Source organism: Gossypium hirsutum, chromosome A08, assembly GCF_007990345.1.
Source record: "Gossypium hirsutum isolate 1008001.06 chromosome A08, Gossypium_hirsutum_v2.1, whole genome shotgun sequence".
NCBI classification, from domain to species: domain Eukaryota; kingdom Viridiplantae; phylum Streptophyta; class Magnoliopsida; order Malvales; family Malvaceae; genus Gossypium; species Gossypium hirsutum.
This window is the reverse complement of record NC_053431.1, coordinates 121,983,236-121,999,319: the sequence shown is the minus strand read 5'-3', so window position 1 is coordinate 121,999,319 and position 16,084 is coordinate 121,983,236. Positions and strand designations below refer to the sequence as shown.

At 31.0% G+C, this 16,084-nt stretch overlaps 1 protein-coding gene across 1 annotated transcript; it reads left to right on the top strand.

The window, feature by feature from the left end:
• Positions 1 to 11,246: 11,246 nt before the first annotated feature.
• Positions 11,247 to 12,561, top strand: LOC107893879 (nicotianamine synthase). Its single transcript, XM_016819022.2, has one exon. It carries the CDS (start codon positions 11,332 to 11,334, stop codon positions 12,286 to 12,288), a length of 957 nt encoding a protein of 318 aa, XP_016674511.2. The 5' UTR covers positions 11,247 to 11,331; the 3' UTR covers positions 12,289 to 12,561.
• The last annotated feature ends 3,523 nt before the right edge of the window (positions 12,562 to 16,084 follow it).

Genomic DNA, 16,084 nt, shown 5'->3' with positions numbered 1-16,084 from the left:
GGCGAAACACAGGTAATCCTTTACTTTTTAAATATTAACAGTTTTTTTTTGTAAAGAATGTGCTAAATAAAAGGAAATAAATTACGATGAACTAGATATATGATTAAATCGCCTTTCTTTAAAAACAAAATCTGCTTGTACTTCTTTCTTGTAGTATCTGCTTTCGTATATATTTCAAAAAACGGGTCCCAAATTACAGTGAAATCATTCGGCTTTTATAGTCTCTATTTACAAGTTTGGTGTATTCCCTATTTGATTTCTTGCCATGTTTGCTATGTTCTTCTTTCTCTTTTTTGCAGGTGACGACGAGGAGACTAGCGATGATCGGGCATTGATGATGACACGCTGGCGTTGATTCTTGCGCCGATCACGGCGCGATACGGAGCCTGGAATCACGGCACTGATAGAGGTGTCGATGGAGGGTGACGATTGGAGTGCTTGCGGCACCTAGGGTTTCTGAAACCTTAGGTCTTCTGCCCTTAATTTACGGTTTGGGCCTCTTGGGCCTCGTATTTTTTTTTGGGTTGAGGGTCTAATGGGCACTTGGGTTCTTAGGCTAATTCGGTCTTGGGTCATCAGGTCTTTAGGCCCGTTTATTGTAAACTGGACATTACAGACATTAAATTTATTTTATTATTTTTTATTGTTTTATTCTATTTCACGGGCCCGGGCAAATTTGGGCTATTACACATCTATCTTTTAGAAATGTGGCATGTACTAGGTTTGGTGTTTGTCACTTGTAAATGTTTTATATTTTGAATGTAAATGTGGTGCATAATCCTTAAGAGGTAATGAGATGAATGAATGAAAATTTGCTAAGTTTGAAAGGTTTGATGAATGTTATTTGATCAAGATTTATAAGTAAATGTTTTGGGTATGAATTAGGTGTGTTTAGTATGTGAAAATTGTAATACCCCTACCCGTATTCATTGCCGGAATAGGGTACGAAGTATTACCGGAGTTTACGAATTAAATTTTCTTTTTAACTCAATATAACCCCTTTATAAATATCTAACCTTCCGTGCAATTTTAAACAAAAAACAATCCACATCAACCAATCCAATTCAACATATTTTCAAGATAAATTCATGCATAATAAGATAACCTCATTACACAACAAAACCAAGATTTGTTAGCCATACCATTGGCTGACCTTACATTCATTTCACAGAATCATTTACTTTATTAGCTTATACATGCCATTGATTTCCAAAATAAAGTTTCTTTATATACCAAAATCCTGAGGTTGATAGTGTGATGTGTCTCCGACTAAATCCGACCTCCAAGCTCTTACCACTACAAAACAGGGGAAAAGGAAACAGGGTAAGCACTTTGTGCTTAGTAAGCTCATGTAATAAGAATTATACTTACATAATATTTTCAATATAATACAATAAACATTTTTATGTCTATTCAATGCATTATTACCCTAACATGCACAAACTCAACATTCAAGTTAGTACAATAATTTCCATGTACCAATAATATGTACCATGATTGATGAGCTCATCAATACCATGATTTCCATTTCCTTGTTATTTTTCCATATTTATTCCGTTGAATTTATCGGGATTTCGATGGATTTTTCAGAGGTACACTTTTAGTGTACAATTTCGGGTCCGTCAAATCATATTCATGTGCGCACATTTCCATTTCAGAGAGCACACTCCCGGGAACCTCAACCTTGCAGCGGGATTACCAGTCCAGGCTAAATCCCCTGCAATATAAACTCATAGAGTATTGTCGGGATTACCAGTCCAGGCTAAATCCCCTACAACGAAAATTACTCTAATGAGCTTGGATCTGAATTACCAGTCTAGGCTAAATTCAGACCCTAATTCGGATTACCTGTCCGGACTAAATCCATTTTCCACATATTCTTCGAGAGGGCTATATCAGGATAGGATCACCCGTCCGGGCTAGATCCTTTTTACCGTCAATTCCTTTTCAGAGATCCATCGAATTTCCTTTCATTCAATCGGGATTTCTTTCTCTTTTATCAAATATGTCAATGTTTCATAAAATTTCATATAATGAACATTCAAATCATATTCATATCAAAAACATGCATTTCAAGCATTTAAGAATATGATTCAAGTTACACGAACTTACCTTGATACTTGTTCGTGTACAAAAATCTACTAATCCTGAACTTTTTCCTTTCCTCGATCTAGCTTCGTATTTGAATCTTCTGGATCTAAATAAATAAATTTAATTATCAATTTAATACATTTCATGTTCACATGCAACAATTTCTATAATTTCATTATTATTATTTATAGTTTATTATTCAAAGTTGTGTATTTGAGTCATAGTCACTAAATTATTTATAACTCGAGCTACAGAATTATAAATTAAGATTTGTAAATTTTCCCTAAAACTAGACTCATATATCTTCTTACCATAAAATTTTCAGAATTTTTGGTTTAGCTAATAAGTACAGTTTATTCTTTAAATTCACCCTTGTTCTGCTGTCTAAAAATTAATTATCTCTTCATACAGGATTCGAATGATGTTCTCGTTTATTTCTCTTAAAAATAGACTTATTCAGGATTATATACATATAAATTTAAGCCCCTAATCATTTTTATTCAATTTTTTATGATTTTTAAAATTCAGAACAGGGGAACTCGAATTCATTCTGACCTTGTCTCACAAAATTCATTATATCTCAAAATTTACAAATCCATTGCTTACACTATTTACTCTATGAGAATATAGACTCAATAAGCTTTAATTCCATATTTTTTTCATCTTCTAATTAGGTTCCCACAATTTATGGTGATTTTTCAAAGTTAGTCTACTGCTGCTGTCCAAACTGTTTTTGTGCAAGCTGTTTATTACCATTTTTCCCCTAAGCTTTTAATAAATGATAATTTCATCCCTACTCAATTAGCCTCTCTATTGAGCTTATTTTTCTCAATTAAAATTTTATTCTATCACCTTAAACTAGTTTACAACCTTTAGGAATCAGAATTTCAGCAGTAGACTTTAATTCCAAGTATTTTCACAATTAGGTCCTAAAAATCAATTTCTATTGAAATTACCTAATAAAATCATCTCATAAACAAATTAAAGATTTAATTTCATTCTATTTCATCATAAAATTACAGCACTCAACCATGGTGACTTTCAATTTCATCCATGAAATCAAAACTAATGAATTTAATAGTAGGACCTAGTTGTAAAAGTCTTAGAAACACAAAATTACAAGAAAAAGGCAAGGATTAACTCACTTGGTGCAAAAATTATGAAATACCAGCTTAGAGAACCCTCCTATGGCGTTTTTAGCTGCTGGAATTGAAGAGAAATGAAGAGAAATCTAGATATTTCCTATTTAGTCCTAGCTTTATTTAGTTAATTTTGCAATATTCCAATTTTTCCCTTAATTTATCAATTTTCCTGCTGATTTCATGCCCTGCCGTCCAGCCCAAATAAATTTTGGGTCTAATTTCCTTTTAAATCCTTTCTCATTAGACTCTTAAGCTATTTAATCATTCTAGCAACTTTTACACCTATTACAGTTTAGTCCTTTTTATTTAATTAACTACCCAAACATTAAAATTTCCTAACGAAATTTTAATACCACATTACTAACATTTCATAAATATTTATAAAGTTATTTTCGACTCTGTTTTACGAGATAGAGGTCCCGATACCTTATTTTACCCAATTTCTTCAATAATTTCTTTTTCTAACTAACCACTAAATCGGTAAAATTTTTCTATCAATATTTTCATACGATTTTCCTATCATATCAATTTTCATGCAAAAATATTGAAATAAATTTCTATTTAAATCAGATTTGTGGTTACGAAACCACTATTCTGATAACCTTGAATTTAGGCCATTACAAAAATAGCTTAAAATGGTGAAAAATCTTGTTTTCACACGGCCAAGTCACATATCATGTTTTCCCACGGCCAAGTCACATGGGTGTGTGCCTAGGCCGTGTGGCAAAGTCAGACTTGCCCACAGGTTAGTCCCACGGCCATGTGAGTAAGTCAGATTTGCCCACGGGCATGTTCCAGGCCACACGGGCATGTCTCAGGCCACACGGGCGTGTGCCCCTATTCTCAAGGAAAAGTTTCCAAAGTTCCCGGTTTAATCCCAAGACACTTCCTAAGTATATTTTGGGCCTCGTAGGTCCATATTAGGGTCTTAAAAATGGAATTTAAGAAATTTTAAATTGAAATATAGATTTATGACTCGGTGTTGTTCGTTATTAGTGTTTAATTCCAGTAATGTCTCGTAACCCTGTTTCGGTAACGGGTTGGGGTTAAGGGGTGTTACAAAACTAATTATTCATTAAGAATCCGTTAAATATGAAAATTAAATATATTTCCTCATAGATTCTTTATGGTAAAATTATCATGATTTTAACGAAATTAGAATTAGATTGAAAAAATATTTAATTGAGAAATTAATTTAATTAGTCATATTATATAAATAAGATTTACTTCGGGAAATAGAAAACAATATTGGGTTTGATTAAATTATAAATTTTTAAGTTAAAAGTCCATAAAGCATATATAATTTGACCCAATACAAGATAGACCTAAATGTAGGGTGTGCCGCGCCCCTCTCTCCTAGTATAATTAAGTGAGTGTGTTCTATTAAATAAATATTATTTGTGTTATTCTTATTCAACTGTGATTCTTCTATCTCTCTTTATAAATAGATGACATTAGTAGAGCTATTTACACATAAGTTTCATATATTGTTATTCTACTAGAAAGTAGTGAAAATTTATTTTCTTAGAATGAATTCTTTTTTTTTGGGGGGGGGGGGGAATTACAATTCCTATTGGTTTTGGTCGAGAGAATTACTTTCATATCGAAAGTAATAGAATTCATTTCTAGTTTTATGCTTGTTTTGTGCTACTTGAGCCAACACTCGACGCAATTCGAAGCATGAGAACATTGGTGAAGGTCGTTCAATTGAAAGCTAAGAACGATTCAAATCCATCTTGCACAAAAACAAGTACTTTTACAGATAAGGTTATTGTTATAAATATCATATATCGACTCAGTTTTCAAAAATTTTAAACTTCTTCTATAACTAAAAATTGTTTTCTTAATCGGTTTTTTTCAACAGAGCACACATAGGATTCCAAACTCATTGATTACCCAACTGTTTTAAAAAGTCATATCCTTAACCTAAGACATCACATCCTGCCATTATAAGGAGACAAGACATTACTCTACTGTTAGTAAACTTGGGATGCATAGACCCCAATGTCTCCATATATAAGCCCAACCACAACACTCGAGAGGGCGGAGTGATAAAGTGAAACTAAAACACTAGACTCCAAGCAAACCAATCCACTAAACAACCACTCAATCCATTAGAACTAGTGGCTCTCTGCCTTAGTTAAGGGTGAACCACCACCATTATACTTATCTCCTCCTCCTTATTGATTTTGCTTGTTAATAAGCTCTCTTGTCCTTGGAATGAGGTATGGCCTCACCTATTTCCTAGGGTGAGACCTGGTACTATCCATTCAAGCAAGGGATTATACTGACTTCTGATGCGATAAATGATATATCTTTATGTCCTTTTAGAAGGAATCAACACACTTCATTTTCACAATTAGCTTTATCATTTTCTCAACCCTCAAGCTTTTGCACTGTCGATGCCCCATGTGGTTTTTGGTGAATGGGCTCAAGATGAAACAATATTTTAAGCCAAGATGATAATGGTTAAGCATGAAGGATTGTTTTGCATAGTAGTCGAGCTTCAGGCATTTGTTGGATTTTGTTTTATTTTTTGGGCTTGTTTGTAAGGTTTTCCTGTTTGGCCTTATTATTTTGTTTGTTTTTTTTTTTTTGTTTGCGATGGCAAACTTGAATCGTTGATGGATTCTAAATTAATTTACTCTAAATAGAGCGATTTTTTTTGGATGCAGAGTGAGATGCGATAGATTTTTTTTTTTGGAGAATTGGTATAGAACAAATATAGTAATTTCTTGCCTTGTCCTACCTTATTCCATTATATAAAATTATCATTTTATCCTTTTATATATATAACTATTAAAAGGATAAAAATATAATAATATAAAATAAAAATTCATATATTTTATGTTTAAATATTTTTAAAAAATTATATTTAAATATTTATTTAACTTTAAAAAGATTGAAACTATTAAAGATAAGAAATCAAAATTTAAATTAAATGAAAGCAAAACAAGATCGGATGAGACGAGGCAAGGAGAATATAGATAAATCTGACCTCCATAAAGTTACATATCTATAACAAAATTAATCAAATGGTACAACAAACTATATTAACTATGAAGTGGTGATGAATTTAAAAACGAATTCCTTCCACTCCATTGACATTCTATTTATAATAGTTGTATCTACTTTTGACTAATTTATCGGTACTTAACGAATTTTCTTTAGGAAAAAGGAAAAAAAAAAAAGGCAGATCTTGAATTTGGGTTCCATTAGATTTGAAGCAATTTGTGGACGAGTGTTGGAGTGTGTGTCAACCAAACCCTAGCTATAGCAGCCTTTAAAAAGCTGAGCGGCCCCATGAAAAAGCATGGGCAAATTCGACGTCGAGTAGTCGCGGCTGCTTGCCAGGCCTATAAATTGGTGTGGTTTAAACGACTTAGAAAGTGGCCAAATTGGGGTAATAAAGTAGAATCAATCATCATCACATTGTTCGAAAATCGAAAGCTGCCTTTATTTATTCATTCATCCAACCATTTGGAATTTGATTTGGCTTTTCTTCTCTCTTTCTTTCATCGCAATCATAATATACAAATATTTATTTTGTGCTTTCACTATTCATTTTGGAATGAAATTCTTGCCACTTGCCACCCTTCTTTTGTAAAGCCCATTTTTATTGGCCAAAAATGATGATGAAGTTTATGGGTTTTCTACATGCATTCTTCCAAAATATCTGCACATAAGATTCCTTTTAAGATTAATTCAATTATTCATATTAGATATATTGTTTTTGTGATATGCTAATTTCAATGCGTTAGGAAAAAAGGATATTATATAATAAAGTTTATCATTGGATACAAATTCTTAGGGGACTTCAATATATGCTTTTAACCTTGTTTTTTGTTTTTTTTTATGAACGAAAATGCAAATGGAAAAAAAATGTACATGTTATGATGCAAAGTAATAAAATAAGATTTGGCACACAATTAAAAAAAAATCAAATGATAGTTATGAACAAATCATGATAGTTAGGTAAGATGATAATGGTCTCTCTTATTTAACTAGTGGTCGAGGATTTGATTTTTGTTTTAGGTATTGAGTAGTTTTAAAACTCATGGCCTCCTTTAATGGACCTACAGAATGCAAATGATTAATTATTGAGCTCATTCCGGTAAATACATTCAAAAAAAAAAAACTCAATCAAGTTTGAACCTTCAAAGAAGCAAGTAGAAGATCTTTATTTGGACAACTTATTTTATGAAAATTTTTAAAATGAAATTTGTATTATTAATTTATTTCTCCATTAAATATTTTCATGTGTTATTCTTTTTATATTTAATATTATTTTTACTGATTAGTATTTTCCTACATCAGAAGCTTTTCATGCATCTTCAAACTTACTTTCTGGACATGGAGATGAAAACAAAGGAGAGAAGATCTAAGCCAAAACGGCTAGGGCAGCACTAGCTAGACCTAGCACTAACTTTAAGAGATTGATGATCTCTAATATTCACCATTGAAATTGAATAAAGAAAACATATATAATATTTAGACAAGGAATTGGCACCATTATTACTATATGTTATCTTAATGATACTTAAATTATTTTTAAAATGAAAGTATGTTGCTTTCAAAGCTTGGGAATGTCAACACATATATATTGAAGCTTCAAAGGTGACCATCCAATTTATGTAGGGGCATCTTGTCTTTTAGATAGTTGAACTATCACAAGAAAAAAAGTGAGAAATGTGAGAAAGAAGAAAAATAATATGTTGTTAGATGATAATTTAGTTTAAGGTGAATACTAAGATTTTAAGGTAATTCGATTTTTGGTTTTGTATTTCATCAAAATTTTATTAATTAATGTAATCTTTTTAAATTTTACTATTTATTCGTCTATTCGAATTACAAAATTAGAATTAGAGATTATAAATGTTAAAATTTGAATTACATATTATTTTAAAAAATTATTTAAATAATTTGAATTAAACCTAAAGTCAAAATACCAACATATATATTTCATCAAGTGTCATTGGCACTCCAAGTGTGGATGGAGTGATTGGTGAACAATGTTCCTTCACTTTTTTCTTTCTTATACGTGAAAGAAACGTTATTAATTCATTATAGTTTTTTGGTTCTTAATTATATATGATATAAGAAATCAGTGTGAAAGCATAAAGGCAAGGAATCTTGGGGGACTTCAATAGTATTAAAGCTGAAACATGAGAAGTAGTTGAAATCTAGAGCCAAATCATTTTCTTGTGTATGTCATAAAATATTTAGATGAAAATGTAATTATTAGATAATAGTTTTTTTTCGTAATTACAATGAATTCAATTTTTTGGATATAGTCGACTAAGTGTAATTAGTTGTAATTCTCTATATCATGTTTGGTAGTATAAATTATACTTTCATAATTACATAAATATAAATTTTTAAAAAATACTAATTACTATAAAAATTATCAAGAATACTTGAGAGAAAAAAATTCTCTAAACAAGTAGCAAAACATATATACCATCAAACCATCCTATATAATATATTAGGCTAAATTATACCATGATCACTTTAAAATAGGTAAATTAGGCCTCCTTCCTTCTTCGTTCAAGCAGATCCATTAGGGAACGAAGCATGTACTCGAGAAGGGCTGCGAGGTTCGAATTGCAAGGGTAAACGATGTCCCTCACGTTGTGGATAAGCTTAGGAATAGAAACGTTAAAGGAAGTGTGGATAAGGTATCCTTCGGAGTAATCATCAGATCCTTCATTTGGGGTGAGCAGTGGGATGGTGGTTCTTTCGGCCATCGTCTTTGAAGGGGGAAAGAGGGGAAATTTTTTTTGGATTAATTATAGAAAGGTCCATAAATTTTAGTCAAAAGTTTAAAAAATGTCATATGTTAGTCACTTAGTTCGCATCAGCAATTTGTTAAAAGAAAATAAAAATTTTAACGACAGTGACTAATTCACACAATTATTTTATTTAGGTGACTAAATTGAGAAAAAATTGAATTGACTAAAATAAGACAAACACTATTTTAGAGTGATCATAGGTGTAGTTTACCCAAAAAGTATTTAACAATACGGTTACTCATAAACTTAACAAGAAAAATAAAAATCCTATGCAATTTTATCTAATTACTAATAAACTTCATGTTCATTGAGTTATTCTCTTTCTAACATGAAACATATAATCATTTTTATCATCGGTTTATCCTTGATCTAAGTATAAATAATTTATAATAAATACTATGTAATTTAGTTAATTATTTAATATGTCAAAAATATAAAAAATTATCTCCAATCAATAAAAAATTTAAATTATTTGAATGAGATTAGTAAAATAGCATATAATTATGTTTTATATATCCTAAAATTAAAATACAATTATTATATATAAAAATAACTTTTTAAACTTAAATAATGTACAAACATGTTTAGAAAGTAATAGGTAGTTAGATTTGAATATAATTATTTGTAATTACCCGTGTAATTATTGTAATTCTTACTCTCCCTCTTGGATTGCTTCAATTGCACCCAATTCATTTAGTGGGTTCAGTGAGGCGCACTAATTACAAAGGTTATCTAAACACCCTTATGAAAGGTAAAAGATTCTATTATCGATTAATATTAATTACGGACTAGGGGTTAAAAGTTGAAATAAGAAATGTTTCCTTATATATATAATTTATTGTCTCACACACATCACAAGCACACAATTCTTACAACTCAATCCCACAACATGAGTTATAGGGTGAACACCAATAACTAATAAGGCAAATGCTAAGTTTCAACATAAGAAATGTTAATTTGTTAAGATTTATTCTTAATACAAATTAATAAATTAATAGAAAATTTAAAAAAAAAAACTGTTAAGATGATAATGGTGATCGAAACTTAGCTGATAAGGTTGAGAGGTAATGGATGAATTGTGCATTCAGATTCAATTGAAAATAAGATTACATGAAGTTGCATTATATACTAACAAAACATTCTACTAACTTTAACTAACTAAGCTAAGCAACTTAGCAAACTCCAATAAACAATGAACAAAGACAAGTATGTTATGTACGATGGAGCATATAAATTAGACCTTAGCATTGAGACAATGAAATGTTTTACTTTTATGACTATAGTTTTGTTATGCCTATAGCTCGTGAGTTCATTTTGTTACATACCGACATTATTCATTGCTTTGTGAGTTAAGGTCAATTGTCAGAACAATATCTTACTAACAAAAAGCTAAGGACTCTTTACTTTGTAAACCCATGGCAAGGTGAGCACACACATTGAGGACAATACCTTTAGCAAAGGTGTCATACTTGCTATCCATATTCTTAAGACTAATTGACGTCGATAGCTCAATTGAGTTTTAAGAAATATGGAATCATCAATAGAATGACATGTGATACTTTAGAAAAGATCAATGGTGTCCTTTATAAAATCTCGTAGGGCCAAGAAATTAGGATCTCTCTCTTCTCTCTTCCTCTCTCAACGACTATCTCTCAGCTATATCTTTCTTTCTCTCTGACACTCATGATGTATTTTACAACTCTCTATGCAACGAATAAAATATCTCTAACTATCGTCATCCCAGTTTTGTATCAATAAGTTTCATAAGAAATTTATGAATAATAAAAAAATTAAGATTAGTTTTTTTGAAGTAAGCCTGTTATATATGATTTTTAACTCTTTTAATGGAAATAAATCTTTGGGATTATAAAATTGTGGATGAAGAAATTATTAGTCTACAATATAAATTATGAAATTAAAAGAGTTCAGCCAAATATTTGTTATTACTACAAGGACCTGTTATGTACATATATACGTGTGTGCGCGCAAAATATTACCCCATGGATCTGCTAAACCTTGAAGAGATCGAATTATACTCTTAGCTCTCCAAAGTTTGCTTTCTGCACTTAGGACAAAAGAAAACCTAGCAAATATTCCAAGAAAAAGGGTAAAAAACTTGTAAATATCAAAACCAACTTCTACTGTTAATAAAGCAAAACAAGGCTCAGCATGTTGTGGTCCCCACAATTGCCCATAAATAATGACTCCATTGGAGGTTTTGAGATTGTCTCTACCTCTTCAAACAAGTTTATTTCTTTTCTTTTTTTTATTATCAATTTTTCTTTCCATAACCTCATAGTGTCGACATGGTTTGCGAGAAAGATCCCTTGGTACTAAAGGTCTGCGAGTTGTATGAGCAAATCTCAAGCCTCGAGAGTCTCAAACCTTGCAAAGATGTCAACATGCTCTTCACACAACTTGTTGTCACATGCATGCCACCCAACCCTATCGATGTTACCAACCTTTGCAAATCAATTCAAGACATCAGGTGTAAGTTGATTCGACTATGTGGAGAAGCTGAGGGACACTTGGAGAGCCATTTCTCAACCATCTTGGGATCCTATGATAACCCTCTTCACCATCTTAACATTTTCCCTTACTATTCTAACTATCTTAAGCTTAGCCAACTTGAATTCAATATCCTTACCAAACACTGCTCGAATCTCCCTACGAAAGTTGCCTTTGTGGGTTCTGGTCCTCTTCCCCTCACCTCAATTGTGTTGGCGTCTTTCCATCTTACCACCACCTCTTTCCACAACTATGATATCGACCCTTCAGCCAATTCCATGGCTCTTCAACTGGTTTCATCTGACCCTGATTTATCTCAAAGGATGTTCTTTCACACTTCAGATATAATGGATATTACAAATGATTTGAAGGACTATGATGTTGTGTTCTTGGCGGCTCTTGTGGGGATGGACAAGGAAACAAAAGTTCGTTTCATCGATCATTTGGCTGAGTACATGGCCCCTGGGGCTCTTTTGATGCTGAGGAGTGCTCATGGTGCTAGGGCTTTCCTTTATCCAGTTGTTGATCCATGTGATCTACGGGGATTTGAAGTCCTCTGCATATTCCATCCCACTGATGAAGTCATTAACTCTGTGGTCATTGCACGTAAAATTCCAATCACTAAACAATGCTCCGTTGAGTACCCTCTTGCCCCAACAAAGCTTCCCAACAAGTGTTTTGACATTGAAATGTTCAATCCCCTCAACCATGTCAACCTGTTGGAGGAACTTGATATTGAGGAACAACTCTCCTGAAATCCCTCATTCCAACTGCTTTTAGCTATATGGGTTCTGCTTGTCTAACAAGTTATCTACTTGCAACATGTATCGGTTCTCTGCAGTTGCACCTTAAGTCTCAATAAATTAGGATATCCAGTTTAGCCTGATCAGGTTCAAGACATGTTATCAAGGTGATTGATCTTTTCTGCTTTGGTTGCCATGTTATATGGGGGTATGTACACATAGCATGCAAGCAAGTATTTCTATTCACCTTCATTTACTGCATATATAAAAATTTGTTTGTGAGAATTCTACTTATGCTTACGTAAAGTACAGCAGTTGCTTGCACAATTTATCTATTGACTTCAATATTTTCTCACCTCAACAGTTAGGGGAAAAAAAGGAAAAAAAGTCTACCATTTACAATATTTATGAATTATTGGTATGATCAAGGGAAATGGTTATTTTGGATCAACTTAGGAGCAAAATATGATTCCTAGTTCACATCCATAAGAGCATAGGAGTTTGTGCAGTGTCTAGGAATAGGGGATCATTGAAATTTGTTGTTTTGGCCAATAAAATAATAAAATAGTCAGAAAATTGAACGTGTCCATTGTCTTCTCTTGTTTTTTGCCTATGCCAACCAATTATGGAGTAGGACAATATATGATGATAGTAGCCAAAATCATGTAATGAATAACAATCCTTGACTTTCATGTTTTTCTCCATCTGTTTTAAGTTTGGGAAAGAGGTTGTGGTTCAGTTTGCAACCTGTGTGAACTATTGTGTACTGTCCGTAAAAAGTCTAATTGTGAAGATTACTCTACTTTGTTATGAGTAGGGAAGTTGCGTACTATTATCCATTTGAACACGGCATCTGTAGGCATCTAAATAATTCATACCCATTGTTTATGTTGATAGAAAGCTAATATTCCACTGAATAATGGAAAATAAATTCCTGACCATGAGGATGATGTTCACTTCTGCAGCGAACAAATACCTCATCAAGACAGCCCGGTTAGGTGGAGGTTGATCTAACACATCTCACACACTTCCTTGTTCTTTAAGACAATTACTGTTGTATGTTTTCCTGGTTTTCGTTCATATCGTTGCACTGCTAGGAGTGACAATTGTTGCATCCCACAATATTTGTGTTGGCACCATGATTCAAAGTTAGGAAATAAATTATTTCAGCTGCTACTCACTAAAATTGAAAGCATAAGCATATATAGTTGTTATACTGAACCAAAATAAGAATCAAATACTTTCCAACTGGTGAGACCGAATTTTAATAATAACCAACTTTAATCTATATTTAAAGAAAAATAAAAACTACCTACCTTTAAATCTCTGCGTTATACTTAAATTTTTATTTTAAAAATATTTTAAATTTCATAACGTTTAGTTTCTAATAATAAGAAAGATCAAATATTAAAAAAAATACATAGTTTAATAGCCACTTGACTTGTCATACGAGTATCAATGCTTAATTTCAAGTGCATAGATGTCATGGATTTAGTTTTCCTCGAGGTTCAATTACTCGCTGTAAGTCCAAATAGATTAATGACAAGAAACTTTCGAGAAGTAGTTTTTAGGGCTTAAAGACTCTATTTTAAGGCAAACTTGGCTCATGAACGTAAGCCTATAAGTTAAACATGATTGAAACATACTTTTAAGCTGGGATGAGTTAAAGTATTGAAGTGAGCAGTCTAAAAGCGAACTTCCTTAAAGGTCAACCAATTTGAAGCTCATTTGGATTACTTGAAGACTTAATTGTTTTTTTTTTTCTATTCTATCAATGGCTCAATTAGAAAATTTATTTTTAGGCCTAAATTTATTTGTTTTATTATAAATTTGATTTATGCATAACTCTCGTAAAGTTAGTCAAATTTACTTATGTTTTACTTATCATTACAAAGTTAAACCAACTTTTTAAACCAAAAGAAATGGTAAACAAATAGTTTTTCAAACCAAACCAACTTTTCAAACGAGCTTTTGAGAAGTCAAAACCTAGACAAATTATATATTTGTCTTTCGTTTATATTAACTATCAAATATAAATATTATTATATACTCCAATTAAATTTTACAAATAATTTATATTAATTGTTTAAAAAATATATTTTATATATCACAATATTAACAACGGGTTGCCATAAATTATTTTATTATATTTGTGTTATAATCTAAATTGAATATTTGTTAATACCAAAATAGTAATAGCTTCGTATTATGGTAATAATAACACGTGAAAATAAACATCCTTTACATTTTAGTCAATTATAATTTTTTATTATAATCAATTACAATTACAATTTATATATTCCATATATCATAATATTAAAGAATTTAAACTTATATATTTCATTTATTACTTACATCATAATATTAATTGCTTAATAAATTATTTTAAATATTTTATAATATTATAGTTTAAGTTTATTTATTCCATATATCATAATAACAATGGATTTAAATAACATTTAAATACATATTTTCTATTTTATAACATCATGTCTAAAATAGATATTTTATCTTTTCGAAAACACTTTTTGATAGCAATAGTAAAGCCCTGTTTACCGTAAGTTAGTACTTATGATAATTTTACGGATATGATGACTGAGTCACTTCCTATAACCAACTTTGAGTATTACTTCGACTCGGTTGGTGTTCATTGTTTAAGAATACCCCTTACGGGGTTTTGTGATTGTTAGAGATTGTGCGCCCGAATCCCGTCACTTGTTGAAGAAATAAATATAGTAACAAAATAAGGGGATCTGTGGCGGGCTACGACCTAAGGCCGTACAGACCATACAATACAAGTTGAATCTGTATATAACTATTCTTCTTCTATTTAACTTTGATTAGAATATGGTCTTTCAACCCTTAAATAAATGTAGTCGAAAGTCCTCATGAATCATTCATTTTTCAGCATAAATGAATTTCTCCTCCTCTGCCCGTGATTTTTTCCCAAAATGGTTTCGACGTCAAATTTGTGTGTTCTTAATGTTCTTTTTTCTTATTTCTTTGTGATTGTTCTACCGCAATTATCAACGTTTATTATAACAATAATAATGCCCATGCCAATCGAACTAAGACTTAATCTACTCATTTATAAAGTTTTTTAATTCCACTACCGGTATACTTAATAATAACCCATATATAATAAACATTTCATTTCGTACATCAATATTTACACACTCCTTATACTTCAAGGGGGCATTTGGTTAGCACATTATTGGGTATGTAACAACATGCTATTTGATTTATTTGATTAAAATGTAAGATTTTATTGTTTGATTGATAAAAGGCTAAAATAACATTTTACTAAATTATCATTATTAAAGAATTTATTTTCTTTTTGTTAACAAGTAAAAAAGTTGAAACAATTTTAGATGTTATTAACATGCAAATTATTTCTTTCCCCATTGATAAAATTTTAAAATTTACAATAAAAGTAACAAAAAATATATATCTCAAAATATATTTAAAATTTAACATTTTTTCCTTAAAAAAAGTAATCGTACTTATGAATTTTTTTTAAAATTTTTTATGATAAGTATATGTATTCTTAATTCAAATGTAAAACCATACCTATCAAAATGTGAAATCTGGGTAAAGTACTTTTGTGTAGTTGAAGTCAGTCAAATCCAAAAAATATTAATCTAAAAAATTTTTGTTGATTTTTAGCTTCGATTCCTTCCCCTAAGCCCGTACGGTAAATATAATTATGCGTCTAATAGCTTATGTAATTAATTCAAATTTGACTACAATGATCGTCTTGCAGCGTTATGTATAGTTATTTTGTATGCATAAAATAGTTCTTTACATG

What these genes read in the sequence shown, in the direction of transcription:
- LOC107893879 (XM_016819022.2), top strand. Translation starts at nt 11,332, where the DNA reads ATGGTTTGCGAGAAAGATCCCTTGGTACTAAAGGTCTGCGAGTTGTAT.